General features: G+C 42.1%; 1 protein-coding gene across 1 annotated transcript in view; it reads left to right on the top strand.

Annotated features, from left to right (window-relative positions):
* Positions 1–12954, top strand: part of LOC113627384 (uncharacterized) — a 32805-nt gene extending 19851 nt beyond the window's left edge. Inside the window, exons 5-7 of the mRNA XM_027119918.1 lie at positions 1523–1701; positions 7341–7479; positions 12772–12954. Coding sequence (XP_026975719.1) covers positions 1523–1701; positions 7341–7348 — 187 coding nt within the window. The 3' untranslated portion in view covers positions 7349–7479; positions 12772–12954. The remainder of the gene's footprint in view (positions 1–1522; positions 1702–7340; positions 7480–12771) is intronic.
* Positions 12955–19602: the final 6648 nt, after the last annotated feature.

The following is a 19602-nucleotide window of genomic DNA, read 5'->3' as shown; positions in this document are numbered from 1 at the left end:
GACTTAACTCTTTATCTCCATTTTTTTTCTTTTAGCCAAGGTTGAACCTTCATATGATTCATTTAGGTTGGGAATAAGCCAAAAGAAAACACCCAAAGAACTTAACTATAATCAAATGCAAGTTTATCTCACTTAATACATTGGATATGAAAATTATGTGTAAGTCAAGTTATAATTTAACGGCAATATATAGGAAACCTGTAAGTGATATTTATTTTTTTTTAATTTATTTATTTTTGGCTGCGTTGGGTCCTCGTTGCTGCGCGCAGGCTTCCTCTAGTTGCGGCGAGTGGGGGCTACTCTTCATGGTGGTGTGAGGGCTTCTCATTGTGGTGGCTTCTCTCGTGGCGCAGCACGGGCTCTAGGCGCGCAGGCTTCGGTAGTCGTGGCACGCAGGCTCAGTAGTTGTGGCCCGCGAGCTCCAGAGTGCAGGCTCAGTAGTTGTGGCGAACGGGCTTAGTTGCTCTATAGCATGTGGGATCTTCCGCGATCACGGCTCGAACCTATGTCCCCTGCATTGGCAGGCAGATTCTTAACCACTGCACCACCAGGGAAACCCAGAATCTTTATTTTGAAACAAAAAAAATCCTTTGACAGTTTCTTTCTAATTTCTGTTCTATATCTTTCTTATATTTTCCTACATGTGGAAATTCTAGAATACACAAAATATCTGTTTCTTTATGGCTGTTGGTCTAGAATTACCATTTTTAGTAAATAAAAATACAAGACAGTTAAATTTGAATTAGAAATAGTGAATGCATTTTTAGTATAAGTATGATCCCAAATTGTTCATCATTGGTCTGAAATTCACAGTTAACTGCGTGTCCTGTATGTTATCTGATAACCCTTTCTGGGTGGGTGGGAGGTGGAGATATTTAGAGGTCCAAGACCCGATCAGTTGATTCCGTGAATATTTCATTTTAGAGACATAAACTCTGGACTGTCAGCCCTTATTCCCCCCTTTTGTCACTTAACTTAGGTCTACTTATCTGTACATGTTCTCCCCACACCTCACCCTTTCTTTCCACAGAGCTGCCAAAGCTGCCGCAGTGCGTCCTCCTGTTTCTAGCTGGAGGATGCAGGGGTCTATGCTAAGTGAAGATCTGCTAGTTTTCTCGGTTCTGCTTTTTTCTGCAGGTGAGGGTCACTGTCCTGGCTGATAATGACCCCAGCTCTCAGTTCCACTACCCTATTGAGGTCTCCACGGGCTATCGAAGAAGGGCTGCTACAACAGCTAACGTTAGTGAAATAAATGTTCCTCATTTGTTACTTGGTGTCTTCTGCCATGTGAGGTACAGTCTGACTTGGTAATATCCCTGTGTCCGATTGTCTTTTACAAGGATCCCAGACAGTGATCTTTCCTGGTTCTAAATTGTACACCTGAAGAGCTCTTTCTGCTTGTCTCCGACCCCAAGACTTCATTTAATTGCAGTTTTCTCTGTCCTCATCTTTCTCCTTAGAGATAAACCAAAAGAATCCCGTTATAACTTCCTATACTGTATCTTTCATTGTCACATTTTAGGTGGTTATCACCCTTTATGGATCAGAGGGGCAGAGCGAACCCCATCATCTTGGTGATTCCCAGAAAGCAGTCTTTGAACGAGGGGGACTGGATGTCTTCCTCCTGGGTACTCCGTCTTCTCTGCAGGAATTACACAGCCTGCAGCTCTGGCATGACAGTTCTGGCATCAGCCCTTCTTGGTAAGTACCTGTATCAGGCTGGCATGTTGCTTCTTCTCTGAAGATCTTTAGCATTCTGGGGAAAGACCTGCACGGCTTTACGATAAATAACTATAATGCTTTGGGCCAAATAGTAACAAATGACTGTTAGATTTTAGTTTCAGAGCTGTCTACGCAGAAGAAACCCTGGAAGGAAATATGGAAAATTAACAACACGATTTTTTACAGGTGGTAGAATGATAGATTTTTTTTCCATCAAATGTTGTCATGATGGTGAACAGCAAATAATAATGAAATAGTGCCCGAAAGTACCATAAATTGAAAGTATCTCTAAATATGAAAACTATCTTCAAAGAGTAAATTTAGTAAATGACTGTCTACTGAATATACTTTGGGTCAAAATGAAGAGCTTAAGGAGCGGGGAAGGAACAGAATTACAGTGTGGGATGTGCCTAGAGAGTTAGAGAGACAAGCGGTTAGTGATGAGTGCGTGCACCTGCCCTGTGCTACATCCAGATGATTCTGCATCTTCCTTCGGCAACACTCTAAGAATTAGGAGAGGAGGGTGGAGAAATTATTGAATAGATGATGAAAATTAGTTAAGGTTGAGGATTATTGGCTTGTTGGGATTAGGAAAAAAGAAGGGAATGAAGTCAAAGGTCTCAGGCCGGTATTCAAACAAGTCAGTTGCTGAATATTGGCCACCTGAAAAGAGCATGCTGCTTGCCTAAAAGTGATAGCAAAAGAAGTCCTTCCCTGCTAGGCTAGATGCACCAACCACTAGGCCAGGATAGCCTGATAAACTGCTTGCTTTCTGTTCAGGTATCTACAAAGCGGTTTTTTGCACTATCATTCCACTTTCATTTATAAATAATGTATAATAAGCACTTGAAAGATACTCAGCATCGTTAGTCATCAGGAAATGCAAATTAAAACCACAATGATAGCACTAAACACCCACCAGAATGACTGAAATTAAAAAGTCTAACAAAACCAGGATTTGGTGGGGGGGGCAGTTAGGGCTCTCACCGCTGGTGGGTGTAAAATGGCACAGCTGTGGTGGAGGACAGTTTGACGGTTTCTTGTAAGGTTAAACATACATTGACCCTATGACTCAGAAATTCCACTCCTAGTTTTTTACCCAAGGTCAATGAAGACATATGTCCATTCCGACACACGTTCATAGCAGCCTTATGAATAATGGCCCCAAGCTGGAAACAACACAGATGTCCATCGGGTGAATGAATAAACAAATGTTAGTATGTTCATTCGATGGAATACTTCTCACGACAAAAAAGAGCAATCTGCTGAGACACACAGCAGTGTGGATGAATCTCAGAAAACACGATGCTGAGCAAAAGAAGCCAGACGCAGAAGGAGACATACTGTACGATTCCACATAGATGAAATTCTAAAAAAAGCAAATTACTCTATAGAGACAAAAAGCAGATCAGTGGTCACCTGAAGCCAAGGGTGAGCCTGAGGGGGGCTGACTGGGAAAGGCACAAGGGAACTTTCCAGGGTGATGACGGTGGTGCTTAGGACACAAGTGTATACATTGGTCAAAATGCATTGAATTTTGTACATTTTAAATGGGTGCCTTTATCATGTGTAAACTATACCACAACAAAGTTGATTTTTTTTAAAGTATGTGTATAGGAAGAAGTCTAGTGCTATATACACTAAATTATTACCAATAGTTATTGCTGGGTAGTAGGATTATGAATTTTTAAGTTTTTCTTCAGGGTACTTCTAGGTATTTCCAAACTTCTTAAACAATAAATTTGTATTATTTTATAATTATTGGAAGTACATTTTTTAATTTAAGGAGCTGTTTCTCGTGGGTGGTACCATATAATTCTGTCAAGAGAGTTGTAAACAGGTGCCACGTGGTTGCTTTGTCGTTCTGAGTCCCTAAGTAACTGCAATGGGCAGAACCACACCATCGAGAACCCCTCCCACCACCAATTAACCCATGATATGCATGTAACATGAAGAAGAAATAAACCTTTGGTTTTTTTTTTTAAAAAAGCTATTTCTCTTAGAGGAAACACTTAAAGGAATTCACACCTATATAATATTTTCCGCTTTTCTTACTCTTATCACTGGTTTATATCAATTCTAATTTTATATGTGGTCTTTAATTATAATATTTTTTAACTCAATGACTTTATGCTCCTCAGGGATAGAGATGCTGTCTTATTCATATTTGTATTCTCAAAAGCTCATACAGGGGCTTCCCTGGTGGCGCAGTGGTTGAGAGTCCGCCTGCCGACACAGGTGACACGGGTTCGTGCCCCGGTCCGGGAAGATCCCACATGCCGCGGAACGGCTGGGCCCGTGAGCCATGGCCGCTGAGCCTGCAGGTTCGGAGCCTGTGCTCCGCAACTGGAGAGGCCACAACAGTGAGAGGCCCGGGTACCGCAAAAAAAAAAAAACAAAAACAAAACTCATACAGTGCCAAAATTATAGTAGGACTCAATAAATATTTGTTACAATTGGTAATTGCAGTCAGTATTGTAACAATAAATATTTGTTACAATTAAATTCTCAGTTACCTGTTCACCTCTAGAGCTTCATATCAGCTTGTTATTAAGGCTCTTTTGAAGACTTTCTTTAGTCAACATTTGCTTTTCTTTCTTTAATTGCAAAAGTAATAGCTGTTTGAATGCAAAACTTGGAAAACACAGAAAAGCAAAAGAACTACCCACCCCCAATAAAAAACAGACAGCCAGCATTTTTTCTTAGGAAACGATAATGCTTTCTATATCTTTCTATTGGTCATACTGAATGCATTAACTAGATTTTTCTAACACATATTAGAGTCTCTGTTTCTCTTCTGTATGAAAGAATAAGAGAATAAAAGCACAAAAAGACCCGTGACTAGTTTCTCACCAATCAGAAAATGAGTATTTTCTCCTTTTTTATACTTTGCTCTTAAATGAAAGCTTTAACAGTAGCTAAATTTATCTGTGAATGTGGTTTTCGTTCCACAGGCTGCAGGATTGTAGTTCTTCTTCTGCTGTCTGCTCTCTGGTGGATGTGGCTATCGAAGAGGCTTGTGCAAGTTTCCTGGTGGGAGGGACTGGTGGTGGGTAGAGCTGGCTGTTGCTCTGGTGGGCAGAGCTCAGTAAAACTTTAATCCACTTGTCTGCTGATGGGTGGGGCTGGGTTTCCTCCCTGTTGGTTGTTTGGCCTGAGGCGACCCAACACTGGAGCCTACCCAGCTCTTTGGTGGGGCTAATGGCGGACTCTGGGAGGGCTCACGCCAAGGAGTACTTCCCAGAACTTCTGCTGCCAGTGTCCTTGTCCTCACGGTGAGACACGGCCACCCCCTGACTCTGCAGGAGACTCTCCAACACTAGCAGGTGGGTCTGGTTCAGTCTCCTCTGGGGTCACTGCTCCTTTCCCTCAGTCCTGACGCGCACACTACTTTGTGTGTGCCCTCCAAGAGTGGAGTCTCTCTTTCCCCCAGTCCTGTCAAAGTCCTGCAATTAAATCCCACTAGTTTTCAAAGTCTGATTCTCTAGGAATTTCTCCTCCTGTTGCTGGACCCCCAGGTTGGGAAGCCTGACGTGAGGCTCAGAACCTTCACTCCAGCGGGTGGACTTCTGTGGTATAAGTGTTCTCCAGTCTGTGAGTCACCCACCCAGCAGTTATGGGTTTTGATTTTATTGTTATCGCGCCCCTCCTACCGTCTCACTGTGGCTTCTCCTTTGTCTTTGGGTGTGGGGTATCTTTTTTGGTGAGTTCCAGTGTCTTCCTGTCGATGATTGTTCAGCAGTTGTGATTCCTCGCAAGAGGGAGTGAGCGCACATCCTTCGACTCCGCCATGTAGCAGTAGCTAAGTTTAACTCAAATGCAACTTAGTCACCTGTGATTTTATAAACTGCCTCAGGAAGAGAGTCCCAGAAATATTTTAGCTTTAAAGCAATCTGTACTCCTTGCACAGAAAATAATTTCCAACTAAAATTAAGCAAGACTTTTTTTTTTTTTTTTTTTTGTGGCACGCGGGCCTCTCACTGTGGAGCACAGGCTCCGGACGCGCAGGCTCAGCGGCCATGGCTCACGGGCCTAGCCACTCCACGGCATGTGGGATCTTCCCGCACCGGGACACGAACCCGCATCCCCTGTATTGGCAGGCGTACTCTCAACCACTGCGCCACCAGGGAAGCCCCTAAGCAAGACTTTTGACCAGAGAGATTTGAATGGTTTCATAGAGACTCTTGGGGAAGTAGCATCCTTACAGTAAAGGAGGAGATTAGCTGACTAGGTACAGATGAAGTCAAACAGGCTGAACGACTAAGGGTCCCTGAGGACAAGTTCGTTGATGATTGAAATTAGGGGAGAAGGTAGACACATGGTAAAACACTGTGGTTGGAAAGAGGATGCAACTTCAGGGCCTGTGGCTCTGACGCCAAGACGAAGCCACAGACCCAAATAGGACAAGTCATTAATATAAACATTAAAGACTACTCCCCACCTCACCCCCCAAAGACACCCCCTCAGACCCTGGTAATTAAAGGTAGAGGCAGATAGGATGCTTACAGAGGTGGCAGGGCACTGTCACATGTGGAACAAGAAAACTTACAGAATACAAACTCACACTGAACTATTCCTAGGTTATGGAAGTCTGCATTCTGGTGTTTGGTACATGAACTCCCTTAGAGGTTGGGAAGGAAAAAACGGGATCAACTCTGGCTTCTTTCTTTAATTCTTGCCCCATGATGAAACAGAATCCATTTACTTGGACACTCACTGTCAGTGAAAAATTACTTCTTTTTTAAATTAATTTTTATTGCAGTATAATTGACATACAACTTTATATTAGTTTCAGGTCTACAACATAATAATTCGAGGTTTGTATATATTGTGAAACCACCACCACAAGTCTAGTTAACCGTCACCATACATAGTTAACAGAATTTTGTTTTTCTTGGGCTGAAAGCTCTTAAGATCTACTCTTGTAACAATTTTCAAATATGCAACACAATATTATTAACTATAGTCACCATGCTGTATATTACATCCCCATGACTTGATAATTTTATAACTGGAAGTTTGTACCTTTTGACTCCCTTCCCCTGGTTCACCCAGCCCTCCACCCCCTACCTCTGACAACGACTAATCTGTTCTCTGTATCTATGAGCTCCGTTCTGGTTTTGTTTTTTTTTCTTTAAACCTATTTGATGAACTCTGGTGTGTTGTTTATTTATTTATTTTTGGCTGCACTGGTTCTTAGTTGCAGTATACAGACTTCTTAGTTGCAGCACATGGGATCTAGTTCCCCGACCAAGGATTGAACCTGGGCCCCCTGCATCTTACCCACTGGACCACCAGGGATATCCCTGGTTTTGGTTTTTCGTTTGTGTTTTGCTTTGTTTTTACATTCTACATCTAAGTGAGATCATACAGTATTTATTTGTCTTTCTCTATCTGACTTATTTCACTTAGCATAATGCCCTCTATTCACGTTGTCACAAATGGCGAAATGTCATTCTTTTTTATGGCTGAATGATATTCCATTTGTACACATACCACATTTTCTTTATCCATTCAGCCATCAGTGGACAATTAGGTTGTTTCCCTAAGATTACTTCTTATTACAGCAACTGATTCATGCCCACCTCCCTAACATGATTGTCTTTATTGTACTATAGGTATGTAAGTTGTCACTGACATGGCAGGTAAAAGGAAATGGCATTTCCTGTGCAATTGTTGGCTGGCCATGGACCTTGGAGAGTGTGAGCGTGACTGGAGCTTCATACCGGTCTCAGAGAAGGAGCTCTTTTCCTTTAGGTACTCTTGAGAAATTATGGTGCGCTACATGTCTCTGAGGCTCTGTTCATTTTCTTCACTCCTTTTTCTTTCTGTTCCTCAGACAGGATACTTTCAATTGATCTCTCTTCAAGTCTGCTGATTCTTTCTCCTGCCTGCTCACATCTGCTGCTGAGCCTCTAGTGAACTTTTCATTTCACTTACTGTATTTTTCAGCTGCAGTCTTTTTATTTTTCCAGCTGCAGACTTTCTATTGGGTTCTTTTTAAAAATAATTTCTGTATCTTCATTGATGCTCTCTGTTTAGCAAGACAGCATTCTCATTTACTTTGTTTTAGTTCTTTGATATGATTTCCTTTATAGTTCTTTGAAGATACTTAAAATAGCTGATTTGAAATCTTTAGTAAACCGAGTGTCTTGGCTTCCTCAACAATAATCTATTGACTTGTGTGGTGGGGTGGTGTGAGAGAAAGAGAGATACTTTCTTGTTTCTTTTCATGTCTTGTGATCTTCTGTTGAAAACTGGACATTTTAAATAATAGAATGTGGCAACTCTGAAGATCAGATTTCCTTCCTCTCCCCCAGTATTTGTTGTTCTTAGTGTTTGTTGTTGTCTAGTGTCTGTTTCTAACTAATTCTGTGACATCTGTATTCTTTGTCATGTGTGAAAACTGAAGTTTCTGCTCAGTTAGCTTAGTGGTCAGCTAATAACTAGACAGAGACTTCTTTAAATGCCTGAACCAGTAAGTCTCCCAGTCTTTGCTGAGGGGTTTTGCATGCATGTTGTGCCATGCCTTTAGCACTCAGCAAGGCAACTGACAGCTCTGCCTCAGCCTTCACTTCCTGCTTGCTGAGAGCTTCAGGGTCACCCAGGGGTGAAAGCGTAGGGCCTTCTCAGGTATTTCCCGAGCATGCATACAGCCTTGGGCATGCATGTGGCCTTCTAGATTCCCAGGACTGTGTCAGAGCTTTTCAAAACTCCTGTGGACTTCTCATTGTCCAGCTTTTCCATTTAAGCCTTTTGGTTAGCCTGTCGTTTGCCTCCCGTATCAGGCAGCTGTGAAGGTAAACAGGTCGCCTCTGAATATTTTTGACAGTGCCCTCAGGGAAAAAGCCTTTTTCACTGGATGAGCCTCCAGTCACATCGTATAAGGACAGCCTTGCAAGTGGAGTTTTCCAAGGAACTATCAGACAAATCAAACAATGCCAGTTCTCTGGGGAAGGAAGCTTTTAAGGAGCTCCAACCCCATTCTCCTCCCTCTAGTGACTGCCAGGCTGCTGGTTTTCACTGTGATCAAAGGCTGTTGGTTTTAAGGTTACCATGGAGCTAGAGAAAGGGAGCTGGGAAAATAGGGCAATTTAAAATGCCACAAAATTCACTGCTCTTACTAATATGCAGCCATTTTTCTTGCGTAAACACTCCCAGGTTAATACAAACCTTTGGTTATTTACCTGAGTTCTGAAAATTTTGATTCTGGCTTTTTTGTTTGTTTGTTTGCGGTACCCGGGCCTCACTGTTGTGGCCTCTCCCGTTGCGGAGCACAGGCTCCAGATGCGCAGGCTCAGCGGCCATGGCTCACGGGCCCAGCCGCTCCGCAGCATGTGGGATCTTCCCAGACCGGGGCACGAACCCGCGTCCCCTGGATCGGCAGGCGGACTCTCAACCACTGCGCCACCAGGGAAGCCCTGATTCTGGCTTTTTAAGAGAAGTTTTATCATTGCTTTTATGGAGGAATTTTCAGAGGTCTTTACTCCACCGTTTCCACTGACCCAAATGGATTTAGACAATTTACTACTTATAGCAGTAGTAGCAACCAGAGCAATATTTTGTGTCAGTTCCCAGATTCGACAGGGTGATGTAATGAGAGCCAGGTGTTAGCTGCACGTGCAATGGAGGTGCATCACAAAAGAGGAACCTCAAGGTTAGGAGACTCTGATCTGATATACCAGCTGCCAGAAAACCTGCCTATCCTTCCCTGTAGAATGAGACATTATCTTCATTAGCCTGGAATGTAGAGAAATCTCTCAAGGGGTGCGAAGAGGGCATTTCTATCTTTATGACCCTAGAATGTCTCTGGGGAGTAGGATGTCTCTATCTTTACAATCTGGAAATGCAAATAAGTTGGCTCCAAAGAGAGTTCCTGACTGTCCGTTTTCAGGGCTGTCTGCTTATACAAAGATACTTGAAAAGACAGTCCAGGAGCAAAGTTTTTATTAATGCCTAAATGGGAAGCATTCATAGAGAATTGCCTTCCAACACTGCCTCTGTTCTGTCAGTCTAGCTGTTATTCTTCTAAAGTATGTTGTCCCTTCTCTTTTTAATATTTTCTCTTTATCCTTGATGTTCCAAATTTTACCATAATTCTTTTCACTGTAGATTCACTGTTTATACTGTTTAGTACTCAGAATGTACTTAAAATTTTTTTTGTTGTGGTAAAATACACATAACATAAAATGTAGTGTTGATATACAGAATCATGTCTTAAATTCGCAGAAATTTTCAGATGTCACTTCTGAAAATATTGCTCCTCTGACATTGCTTTACTCTATGTTGGAGCCTCTCAAACTGTCCTCCACGTTTTTAAGCCGCTCTTGCGTGCATATCTTCTTTGTCTCTCTGTGATGTGTTCTGGGTGAATTCTTTCATACTACCTTTGGGTTCACTAATTTTCTCTTTAACCAGGTCCCTTTCTCCTAATTTTTTTGTTTTGAGGACCATATTTTTCAGTGTCAAGAGTTCTAATTTATTCCTGTTTTTCATAATTTTTTATTATTTTAAAGTGAACATTATTCCTTGTATCTTTGAGCAACCTGAAATACTTAAAGTCTTTGTCAGACTGTCCCATGAAATTAATTTCTTCTGGACTGAATTACTGACTGTGTTGGCTGCCTTTCTTAGCATTAGATTTCTTCATGTGTTTAGGAATTTGGGGGTGTAGGTTGGTTTCATTTTTAAATCTCAACCTCTCTCTCTCTTTTTCTCCACACATCCCTGACTCGTACTTTTTTGATGTTTTCATCCAACCCTTCACATCACTAATCTAGAACTAGGTCTTATTATATTATACCATTTTGGAGCTCCTATTCCTCCGTGAAATTAAAGAAACCAGATCTGTTGCACGTCTTGTCATGAGCCAGTGGATGTCTTGGCTCAGTTCCTGGTCGTGGGGCTGTCCACTCTCACCCACCTCCCTACTTATAAATGTGTAGCCCTGTGGCAGTTTTTTGTTCTGCAGAATTCTTCCACGAGCTCCAGCCTCAACCCTGGCTTCAGGCAGTGAAGTTGGCTTTACTCTCCCTTTCCCCACTCCATGAATCACTTTCAGTTCCAGTTACTCTGGGAATCCGACTTTGACCTGTGTATGCCTTCTTCCAGACCTGGAGTGCAGAATCCTGTGGCTTCTTCCCCACCTACCATCTTGTTTCTCATTCCAGTCCTCTTTCTCAGAGACTTTTATTGTGTTTTTAAGCCCAGCCAGTGTTTTGGGTTCTTTCTTTTTATATCCTATTTATAGTTCCTTTTGGAGTAGAGAAGGTGCTCCAAGTGTGAATTTACCAAACTATCTTGAGTGGAAGCTTAACGCAAACTTTCTAAGAGTAAAAGATTGGGCTTCCCTGGTGGTGCAGTGGCTGAGAGTCCGCCTGCCGATGCAGGGGACATGGGTTCGTGCCCCGGTCTGGGAAGATCCCACATGCCGCGGAGCAGCTGGGCCCGTGAGCCATGGCCGCTGAGCCTGTGCGTCCGGAGCCTGTGCTCCACAACGGGAGAGGCCACAATAGTGAGAGGCCCGCGTACCGCAAAAAAAAAAAAAAAAAGAGTAAAAGATTTATCGAAACTCTGATAAAGCTAAAACAAGTTTTGGTTTTAAAATCTCATGCAATAAAATTACCCTTATCTTCAAAAACCTTTTACCCCAAAATAAGAAAAAAATCGTATCATCAAGTCGCCTGAAAGCTTCTTCACAGAGGTGCTGAACAGTGGCCGAGTTGTTGCTGTGCAGCTAGCTGCCAGGCAAACCACATTCTAGACTAGGGCACTTTCAGAATGAAATCTCCTGCCTTTCCTGTTCTAATTTATCTTGTTAGACACCTGTTCTCCTCCATGATTGTAGAAAATCTCACCCAGGATTGTCTGTGGCTCTCAGTCACAAGTTGACATCCCTGGACCCAGTTTACAAGAGTCCAGCGGCTCACCTGCTGCATGACCCTCCTTCTCTGCAACATGGTCACCTATGTCACGTTCTAGAAGATGAACGGCACCACCACCAAGAGACATGCGCACGCTGTGGGTGAGCCCTGATGTGTGCTGTTTGTGGCACGTAGTCCTTTGATTGCTCCACTCTCCTTCCTTCCAAAGTTAGAAACAGAATGAGCATGTGCCTTCATTTTTCCTCTGCTGCCCTCACATTAGAATATACTCATTTAATTCCACTCTTAAAGGAGAATAATCATTTATTCTAACATTACACATTTTCCCACAGATCTCTTTTATTAACACATGATCAGGATCTTTACTGCCATGATAACTTGTTATCCTTAGATAATCATAGTTAAATTGCTAAATAAATGCTTAAACCTGGGAGAGGAACGCCTTGGAGATGATTTTAACTGTTGAGGATGAGGGTTGTACGTCCTGCTTTTCTTTCAGTGCCCATTTGCTGTGACCTGGTCTGAACTGCTCGTCAGCATCCCAACTGCTGTCATCCTTTTCCCCGTCAGTCTTGGGATTGGGTGGCTTTTCCTGTTGATTCAACCACAGGAACCTCTACCTCTCTTTCCTCCCATCCAGGCCTCCTGCCTCTCAGATGCTTCTTTTGAGCCTCTGTCTCTCTCACAGAGATAGATGAGGTAAGCTTGGTATCAAATTTTACAGGTAAACGTCATGCTGCCTCCCCCATGTAGTGGAAGAGGTCAGTAGAAAGGATCTCCTGCAAGGCTCCTGAGGTCCTGTTACACTTAATAGTTTTTCTCTAATTCCTGTCCCCCGAGTCATCACTGTGCCTCTGGTTTTTTTCTCTTCATTATGGAGTGATGTGAGCACTGATGTGTGTGCAGAATGTACTACTCTGGAGGTGTTTTAGTTTTCGACGTTTGATCAAACGGTCTCTTCTTCTTTCATCCTAGATTCTCTCATAAAACTAGTTCTGAAGCTACTGTAAGGTGACTTCTTTCTGAAAAAGGAGAGAAAGTGAAAAACTGAGGTTCTTTACACTAAGCATATGCCCAGAAGAAACAGCCTTCTTACCGTCTGTAATTGCTACCGGTCCTGGGTTTAATGTAAAACTAACTTTTCTCATCTTGGTTCTACTTTCAGGAATTAAAGGAAACTGTGGGATTCCTGCTCAGAAGAAATACGTACCTACTCTGAGTGTGAACAGTCTTCATGGAGTTCTTTCTTACAACATTAACCAGCTGGTGAAGCTCTTATCCAGCCTCGTCTGTTGTTACTTAGAGGGTCAAGGCCGTCACCAGTGGGCAGAACCCTACTGGGCAAATGGTAAAGTTCAGTAAGTTTCCATATCTAATCTTTTATCAGCCTCCCACTCTCTTACTTTCGTATTCATTCTTACCTCTCAGCATAACCAACAGGCATGGTATGACCTTCTGCTTGTTTTAATTTCCTTAAACTTCCAGTATGGAGCTGATAGCTTAGATCCCTCTGATGGCTTCTTAGACAATATATCTGGTCTTACAAAGTAAAGGATTAAGGAAAACCCACAAAAAATGTCCTCTGTCTCAGACCCCCATATTTCATCTACTTTGTCGGGGGCTGTTGAAACTTGTCCTTCTTTTTCTTTGGAATGATGAGATTATGCGATTTATGGATTCTTGAATATAGTTTGGGCCTTCTGAGCACTTAGAGTTTACATGTACTGCAGTTCTGATGAAAAAGTGCAATTAACTTTACAAGTTTTTCGATTCTGTATCAAAGTATAGAATTTTACAAGTTGCTGTGAATTCACCAGCGTGCTCAGAGAAGACAATAATTCTGCAGGTGTTGGGTCCAGTCTCCAGTGACTGGGAAAATTTAACCTCATCATCAGTTAATGAGTTGCTGATTTCTACCAGGAATTACTATTTATTGAAATCTTCCACTTGTCCCAGTGTCAACCTGGAATGTACTTTCAGTGGTTCCTGAAAACCACCATCATTTCCACAGTTACCTGCTCAGAGTTCTGCGGAGGCTTCAATCTCACTTAGGCACACTGGGTCCCGCCCAGGCCCATCAGCCTTGTGACTTCCTAGATGCAGTCAGCCAACTGCAAGAACTCCAGGAACTGCTGGAAATGCATATTCCTCCCACAGAGCAAGGGCCATCCAGGTAATGCATAGCACCAGGCTTTCTTTATCACCTGTAATCTTCCTAAACCTGTCTCTCAGCTGTTGGCTATGAGATTATTCCTTCAACTTCTGTTCCTAAGGGACGCAGCCAGAGCCTTCCCCATCCTGAGCCCAGACGGGAAGCAGCCCATCTCTAATGGCCGGCTCAGATGGTTGACTTACTTCTGCTGGCTCCTTCTGGTGTCACTAGCCTGGCCTCAGCCTTTTTTGCAGCACTTTATAACCTGGAACTGAACAAAGACCAAGCCACCAGCTGGGTTATTTCGGTATTATCATTGCTTCAGAACATCTTCATCACCAGTAAAGGTACGTGAGAAACAGTGACACTGGCATGGGAGGAAACATTGTAGTTGCAGGAAGCTTGGGAAACCGAGATCTGTGGGTGTCAATCCAGGGTGTCTAATGATTCTTACAACTTGACAAAAACAAAAAAACAAAACAGAAATTAGCAGAGTGAAATTTGTTAGGGGTATGTGTGCAGTAGTCACAGAAAAAACTAACTAGAACTGATGGACTAGTAGAAGTTTAGCAAAAAAGGATTGGGAAGTTAAGAGGGACAAGTAAAAAACCAACACTAAACTACGTTAAAAAAAACAAAAAACAGAAAATTTACCTTTTAAAAATCTTCCCTTTCCTGGGCTTCCCTGGTGGCACAGTGGTTAAGAATCTGCCTGCCAATGCAGGGGACACGAGTTCGAGCCCTGGTCCGGGAAGATCCTACATGTCGCGGAGCAACTAAGCCCTGCGCCACAACTACTGAGCCTGTGCTTTAGAGCCCACGAGCCACAACTACTGAGCCCCCGTGCCACAACTACTGAAGCCCACACACCTAGAGCCCGTGCTCCACAACAAGAGAAGCCACAGCAATGAGAAGCCTGCACACCACAATGAAGAGTAGCCCCCACTCACTGCAACTAGAGAAAGCCCATGCACAGCAATGAAGACCCAACACAGTGAAAAATTAAGTAATTATTTAAAAAAGATGGTAAGTTTTTTGTTATGTGTATTTTACTAATTGTTAAAATCCAGTCTGTTCACATTTTCCCAGTTGCCTTATAAGTATTTATAGTTGTTTTGTTCAAATCTAAATAAGGTCCATGTGTTGCAGTGAGTTTGTCTCAAGTATTTTTAATATTTAATCTATAGATTCTCCCTCCTTTTTTCTCTTTCTGTCACTCTCTATTCCTGCTATTTTTCTTACAATATATGTATTGAAGAAACCAAGTTTTTTGTCCTACAGAGTTTCCAACATTCTGGATTTTGGTGACAGGATTTCTTCTGCTTTAAGAACCTACAAGCACACTTGGGGAACTTTTAAAACTCTTGGTGCCCAGGCCTCTCTCCAGACCAATCAAAGTGTAATCCCTAGAGATGGGATCCAAGGCCCAACATGTCAAAAGCTTCCCAGGTGATTCCATTGTGCAGCCCCATTTGAGACCCACTGATCCTGGAAGAGGAACAGAGTACAAGGAGTAGGTAAACCTTAAATAAAAACTGCTGGAAGAGACAAACCAAAAAATAGCAAGAGCTCTTAAGATTCCATTACATCAGACACACAGACAAAGGCTTTTAGGAAATGAAAAACATTTACAGATTTTAAAAATTCAGAAGTTGAATTGAAGATGTCATTATTGGGGACTTCCCTGATGGTCCAGTGGTAAAGAATCTGCCTTCCAATGCAGGGAACATGGGTTCAATCCCTTACTGGGGAACTAAGATCCCACATGCCACGCATGGGGCAACTAAGCCCGCATGCCACAACTACTGAGGCTGCGCACATCAACTAGAGAGCCTGCGTGCTGCAAACTACAGAGCCCATGCACTCTGGATCCCATTGGCCACAACTAGAGAGAGAAAATCTGCACTCCACAGCTAGAGAGAAGCCCAAGGGCCACAACAAAGAGCCTGCGCTGCAATGAAAGATCCCACACGCCTCAACGAAGATCACACATTAAGACCTGATGCAGCCAAAATAATAAGAAAAATATATATATGTATAAAAAAAGATGTCATTATTGAGGCTCAAATTAATGGATCAGGAAGCTCAAACTAAAATGCAAAACATAAGACATGGATATAAAAATATTGAAAGTATAAAGAAAAAGAGACTTAAACAGTAGATCCAGGGGACTTAACATGCAGTTAAGATGAGTGGTAATAATAAAACAGATGAAAAAATTCCACTGTTGCAAAGAAATACTGAATTTGTTGACAGGCCTCAACTAGTTCCAGGCATAGTTAATTTAAAAAGACACATTGAGGGCTTCCATGGTGGCGCAGTGGTTGAGAGTCCGCCTGCCGATGCAGGGGACACGGGTTCGTGCCCCGGGCCAGGAAGATCCCACATACCGCGGAGCAGCTGGGCCCGTGAGCCATGGCCGCTGAGCCTGCGCGTCCAGAGCCTGTGCTCCGCAACGGGAGAGGCCACAACAGTGAGAGGCCCGCGTACCGCAAAAAAAAAAAAAAAGACACACTGAAATGGAGGACAGTAGTTCTGGAACAGGGCCCAAGATTCTGCATTCCTAACAATTTCCTAGGTGATGCTGCTGCTGATCTGTGGGTCACACTTCAAGTAGTATCACTATGAATGCAAACCTAGTTCCTCTGAAAAGTCAATATCACGAGAGGAAAATTAATGGGTGAGCGCTGTTCTAGATCCTTTGAATAAATGAGCCATTTTTAATATGGGTCAGATAGTATACTAGGAAATTATTGATCATTTCCTTAAGTGTGATAATGATATGAAAATAGCCTGATTTTTAGGAGACACATGCTTGAAAACAGGAAGCCCTTGCCTTCCACTGTTTGTTTGTACATGAATTTCATTTACTCTGGTTCAGTTGAATAACACCAGTTTCCCAGCAACACAGTTCAAATCTCAGTTACCAGGACTTCCCTGGTGGTACAGTGGTTAAGAATCCGCCTGCCAGTGCAGGGGACACGGGTTCGATCCCAGTTCGGGAAGATCCCACATGCCACCGAGCAACTAAGCTCTCGTGCCACAACTACTGAGCCTGCACTCTAGGGCCAACAAGCCACAACTACTGAGCCCGCGACCTAGAGCCCGAGCTCTGCAACAAGAGAAGCCACCGCAATGAGAAGACCGCACACCGCAACGAAGAGTAGCCCCTGATCGCGACAACTAGAGAAACCTGCATGCAGCGATGAAGACCCAATGTGGCCAAAAATAAAAATAAAAATAATTAATTAAATGGATAACCAACAAGAACCTACTGTATAGCAAAAAAAAAAAAATCTCAGTTATCATGGTATATAAACTGTGAGTGATTGCATAAAGTACCAACTGCTTCTAGCCCTTTAGCCCATATTACTATTTATTGAAATCTTCTACTTGTCCAAGTGTCAACCTGGAATGTACTTTCAGTGGTTCCTGAAAACCACCATCATTTCCACAGTTACCTGCTCAGAGTTCTGCGGAGGCTTCAATCTCACTTAGGCACACTGGGTCCCGCCCAGGCCCATCAGCCTTGTGACTTCCTAGATGCAGTCAGCCAACTGCAAGAACTCCAGGAACTGCTGGAAATGCATATTCCTCCCACAGAGCAAGGGCCATCCAGGTAATGCATAGCACCAGGCTTTCTTTATCACCTGTAATCTTCCTAAACCTGTCTCTCAGCTGTTGGCCATGAGATTATTCCTTCAACTTCTGTTCCTAAGGGATGCAGCCAGAGCCTTCCCCATCCTGAGCCCAGACGGGAAGCAGCCCATCTCTAATGGCCATAATTCACTACATAAATTAACAGGTGCACATCATGATCAGTGATCAATCGTGTCACTTCTCAAAGTCTGGGTGATTGGTCACCTGTGATCCTGTTTATGTACAGACAGCAAATTGTGTAGTTGTGTTATTTCTTTGTCTCCCAGTCATAAACTCTGTGACATTTACCATGAAATGGATAATTGAAAGAGGACCTTGGCCAACAGAGATGAAAATGCAGCAAATTAACAAAATAACACTGAAAGTGAAATTTGAATAGAATGTAAATGGAGTTATACAAGAAGCCGCTGACCATGGGAAGGTGGCCTGTGTTCAAGAAACTGTAGATACGCAGCCAGGTGAACTTAGTAAAGTCAAACTTACCAACATAAATGTAGAAATTGGTTATGAAGAAAAGGATGATGGTGTCCCAAAGGAAGTAACACTGGCAAAAAACTAACATTAAAGTGACTCTCGGAGATATATCACAGCATTGAAAGCATAAAGGATAAGATGCTGGAAGCCAATGCCAACTTAGAACAGTATGACAGTTCACCAAAGGCACAGACAAAATGCTCTCCCCGTATCCTAAGTTATACAAGAGGAAGGCCAGCACTGTTCAAATTATTCTTGATAAACTTTCTACAAAGAAGTAACTTTAATTCTCAACGTTTCTAATATTTTAAATTACATATTAGTTTTACTACTTCTAAATTTTTCCTTGTACCTTTATAACGAACAATAAGAGATTTTAATGTTTTGACACAAATCTTTAAATGTCACAGAATGATCATAATTTTTCCCCACTGATGATTAAGATCACTTTGCACAGTTTCAGCTTGCTAGGTCATTTGTATGATCCCACACTACCATGTAAAGTGAGAATTACCTTTAATTAGGTGTGAAATGTCATGTCTGTTATTTTCAAGTGCTTCAGAAAAAGAAGCAAAACAAATACGGTGAAAAGTTAACTTTTGTATTTTCCAATTTTTATGTATGTTTTTTAAATTTAATAATAAAATGTCAGATAAAAATAACTCAATGGGGACTTCCCTGGTGGTCCAGTGGTTAAGATTCCACACTCCCAATGCAGGGGGCCTGGGTTCGATCCCTGGTCGGGGAACTAGATCCCACATGCTGCAACTAAGAGTTCACATGCCGCAGCTACGAAGCCCACATGCTGCAATTAAATATCCCGTGTGCCACAACTAAGACCTGGTGCAGCCAAACAAATGAATAAACAAAATAAATATTTAAAAAAATAGTAACTCAGTGGATCATATACTCAAAGGTAAAATTACAAATCTTTTAGAAGGAAACATAGGTGAAAATCTTCGAAACCTTAGGCTAGGCAAAGAGTTCTTATATACATGCATTACCAAAAGCACAATCCAGGAAAGAAAAAAATAGGTAAATTGGACTTCATCAAAATTAAACATTTTGCTGTATGAAAGATACCTTTTTTATTGAAATGTAGTTGATTTACAATGTTGTGTTAGTTTCTGGTGTACAGCAAACGATTGAGTTATAAGTATTCGTATTCTTTTCCATTATGGTTTATTAGGGAATACTGAATATCCCTGTGCTATACAGTAGGACCTTATTGTTTATTTTTTATATAGTAGTTTGTATCTACTAATCCCAAAGTCCTAATTTATCCCTTCCCCACCTCCTTTCCCCTTTGGTAACCATAAGTTTGTTTTCTGTCTGAGTCTGTTTACATTTTGCAGATAAGTTCATTTGTATTATTTTTTAGATTCCACATATAAGTGATATAATGGTATTTGTCTTTCTCTTTCTTATTTACTTCACTTAGTATCATAATCTGTAGGTCCTTCCATGTTGCTGCAAATGGCATTGTTTCATTCTTTTTTATGGCTAAGTAGCATTCCGTGGTATATATGTACCACATCTTCTTTATCCATTCATCTGTTGATGGACATTTAGGTTGTTTCCATTTCTTGGCTGTTGTAAATAGTGACACCCCTATGACATAGGGGTGCATGTATCTTTTCAAATTACAGTTTTGTCCGGATATATGCTTAGGAGTGGGATTGCTGGATCATATGGCAACTCTATTTTTAG

This window comes from Aethalodelphis obliquidens, unplaced genomic scaffold, assembly GCF_003676395.1.
Source record: "Aethalodelphis obliquidens isolate GAN/ISIS:26980383/991018 unplaced genomic scaffold, ASM367639v1 scaffold20, whole genome shotgun sequence".
Classification (NCBI taxonomy): Eukaryota; Metazoa; Chordata; class Mammalia; order Artiodactyla; family Delphinidae; genus Aethalodelphis; species Aethalodelphis obliquidens.
Note: the sequence above shows the minus strand (reverse complement) of the source record. Positions and strands in the feature narration are given on the sequence as shown.